This window comes from Tubulanus polymorphus, chromosome 8 (genome assembly GCF_964204645.1).
Source record: "Tubulanus polymorphus chromosome 8, tnTubPoly1.2, whole genome shotgun sequence".
In the NCBI taxonomy this organism is placed as follows: domain Eukaryota; kingdom Metazoa; phylum Nemertea; class Palaeonemertea; order Tubulaniformes; family Tubulanidae; genus Tubulanus; species Tubulanus polymorphus.
The window spans coordinates 7,074,236-7,077,338 of record NC_134032.1 but is presented as its reverse complement, the minus strand read 5'-3'; the positions used below and the strand labels follow the sequence as shown (position 1 = coordinate 7,077,338).

The 3,103-nt window shown below is 36.7% G+C and overlaps 1 protein-coding gene across 1 annotated transcript; it reads right to left on the bottom strand.

Moving 5' to 3' along the window:
• Positions 1-932: 932 nt before the first annotated feature.
• LOC141910204 (uncharacterized) lies at positions 933-1,913 on the bottom strand. Its single transcript, XM_074800915.1, has 2 exons — positions 1,649-1,913; positions 933-1,561 (listed from the first exon to the last, which is right to left on the bottom strand). The coding sequence occupies exons 1-2, from the start codon at positions 1,758-1,760 to the stop codon at positions 933-935; spliced, it is 741 nt and encodes a 246-aa protein (XP_074657016.1). The 5' UTR covers positions 1,761-1,913.
• Positions 1,914-3,103: the final 1,190 nt, after the last annotated feature.

Below are 3,103 nucleotides of genomic sequence, written 5' to 3'. Positions count from 1 at the left end.
CGTAATACGGTGATCGTGACTAGATCCATATATCTTGATAAAGTTCGAACGTAACATTTCGGCTACTATTTTAGTGCTCCAATAACAGACATCTTGGAAATGATTTGTCCTAAAACTACCCCCTTATTTATGGGTCTAAGTCAGACGACTAATTAGTTGATTAATTCTCATAGTCTAACAGTTTACTCAAAGTATTTGAGGATTCTATCACATATAATTAACGGTGTTTTTGATACTCGGGTCTAATATCACCCAGCATATAGGACCATCTGTTCGGTTTTTTTCTAAACAATTTAATTACCTCAGCGCTATGAGCACTAAAAATGTTCGAATTATTGCTAGTGTAATTGGTTTGAAACCTCACACATAATTTCCCATCTCGGACGTGTCTCCGATCTAAATCACTTAATTGCCTTCGTCTTCCACATATAATTAATGGTGTTTGGATACTATCGACCCATCTGCTACTAGTCTAGGTAATTGGTTTTGCTCACACCTATTTTCCCCAATCGTGGTCATGTATTGATCTAAATCAATTAATTGCCTTCTTTGTCGGTATATGGTATCATGGGTCTGGATAGCAACGAAATGCTAGATTAACGTAACTCAGAATGAGTCAAAAATGAAATCTTTTATTCAATTAATGTTTTATTTAGTCCTAAAAAACATAAATATTTTTATAAATATTGTAGATAAACATAGGTCATATACCTATACACGAAAGAACCATAAATTTCATAAAAGATAGAAACTCACTACTTTAGTTAATCCTCTTTGGTTAGAGCGGATCTTAATGAAGTCCTGGATTAGTCATTTCGGATACTTATTTCTATCTAAGAGTTTAACGCAAACTAAATTATATAAATTGATGTATTTTACATATTTTGTTGTTCGGTTATGATATAAATATTATCTAATTAATATCTGTGAAATTATACTTGGGTGATCATTACACCGTATTCAGGTGTTTTTCGTACTCCAGAAGTGTCTTTTGCGCAGTACGGACACCTGTATTCCTGATTCGAGTGACTCGAATCATACCAACAGGGCGTCATGTTGGCTAGTTCGGGTATATCGTCATTAAAATCAATGTCTTTCAATTTTTTCCATTGTTCCAATGTTAGTTTTACACCGCATCTAGTCGGGGAAACACCGAGAGGTTCATCGAATAGATCGTATTTTCGGATATCTACGTAAATACGATGATCGTGACTAGACCTATATATTTTGATAAAATTCGTACGACCAACAGTCATTACACCCACGTATTCGATATCTTCTTTAACGCGCGCAATTTCGTGTTCGATATCGGATTTACAAAAATCTATATGCACCCACTCTTGGAGATCGAGCGAAATACCGTTTTTAGTGGGATACAGTTGTTTTCTTCGTTCACAGCACTCGTAGGACCGTAAATCTACACGTTTTACCCCCTGCCACGTTTTCGCACTCGCGTAAACAAGAGATCCCAGATAATGGGGTTCGGGGTCATTGTTCCAGGTGTTACGCAAGTTCGCACTTTTCGACGGGCCGGCGACAGCGTTGTCATTAACGATCGAACCTAAAAGAACAATAAAATATTATATATCAGTATACGTATGTCTTAATATTTGACGGTTTCGAATACGGGAAATAAGTAGAAACTTACTAAAGTCGAGTTTCAGCGAGGGGTGTTTTCTTTTTCTAGATTGAAGCGATGACTTTGCTTTAACTGGTGTATTAGATATTTCTAAAATACTTTGTCCGCTGGCCGAATCCATTATTACGATGATGTTGTATGATGTTGACGGTTCAAAGTCTCTGAGCAGAATGACTAAATTATGGATTTGCAACGCGTTTTTATTGTCAGAAAATGACTTACCCGAACTCGTTTTATGGTTTTACATGTTACGAAATATGTTCGCCTAAACTTGTCTATGATTTCACAATAGCCGTCAAAAGAAGCCATCTTGGATTTAATCCCGCTCCCCTCTCTATACACGCGCTCGCATAAGATTATATAATCATGGCATCATCTAGGATGACGTCACTCGCTTACACACGTACACACAAACGCACGCATGCGCACGCATCTGTATAGGATTACGGACTAGCGCCATCTAGGATTTAACTGCGCACTCGCTTTGTTTACACTCGCATAAACGAGACGTGACTTACGAAAATGTCTGGCGATTTTTTTACCGTAGAAAACATTTTCCTAAAAAAAAAAAAAAATCAACTACCACGGAACATGAAATAAATCATGTCGACTTTGAAGATATCGACTGGTCTACCGGATTTGCGATTTGCAAATATTGTAATACGACAATTACATACGGTAGTTTTCGAGTAACGACGTGTTGCAGGAAACCGATTTGTGAAGATTGCTGGCTAGTGAACGCTCGATGGTTAGGCGTTCAACATGATTTCGAATGTCCTATCGAGAATTGCATGGCACATTTTAGGATTATCAAACATATCGCGAAAAAAGACTGTTATCGTTGTCACACGCAAGAGGATTTGCTTCATTGTTGTGATAAAACTATATGCTGGCCCTGTTTAAGCGAACTTAAAACGTGTGAAGGGTATGAAGAAAATTTTTGTTATAACTGCATAACTTTATTTTGTGGCATCAACACGTGTTTAGTATGTTTGGAAATAACTAAACAAAAGACAGACTGCTGCGACGTTTATATTCACGTCTCGTGCGCCAAGGAATTCGGATTTAAACCGTGTTTAAACTAAATTTTAACGGTGAATAAAATGTTTTTTTTTTTATTGTTTTACATTGTTTTTTTAATTTTTGGTTTTCTTTGTCTCGAATTTGCCCGTACTCAGGGAAAAGCGCCATCTAGGATTTAACTTCACTTCCCCCTCACCTTCACGTACACATATGATCTCGTAATAGCGCCATCTAGGATTCAACTTTTCCCATAAACACGCATAGGAATGCGTAAGCGCCATCTAGGATTCAATCATACCAATAAATAAATTTGGATTGAACACCGCCAATAAATTTGATTTGGATTTAACACCGCCAATAAATTGATTTGGATTTGTTGTCAATAATTTGATTTGGATTTAACGGAAAAATTTTGAATTTTCCCGCCAAAAATTTGAAATT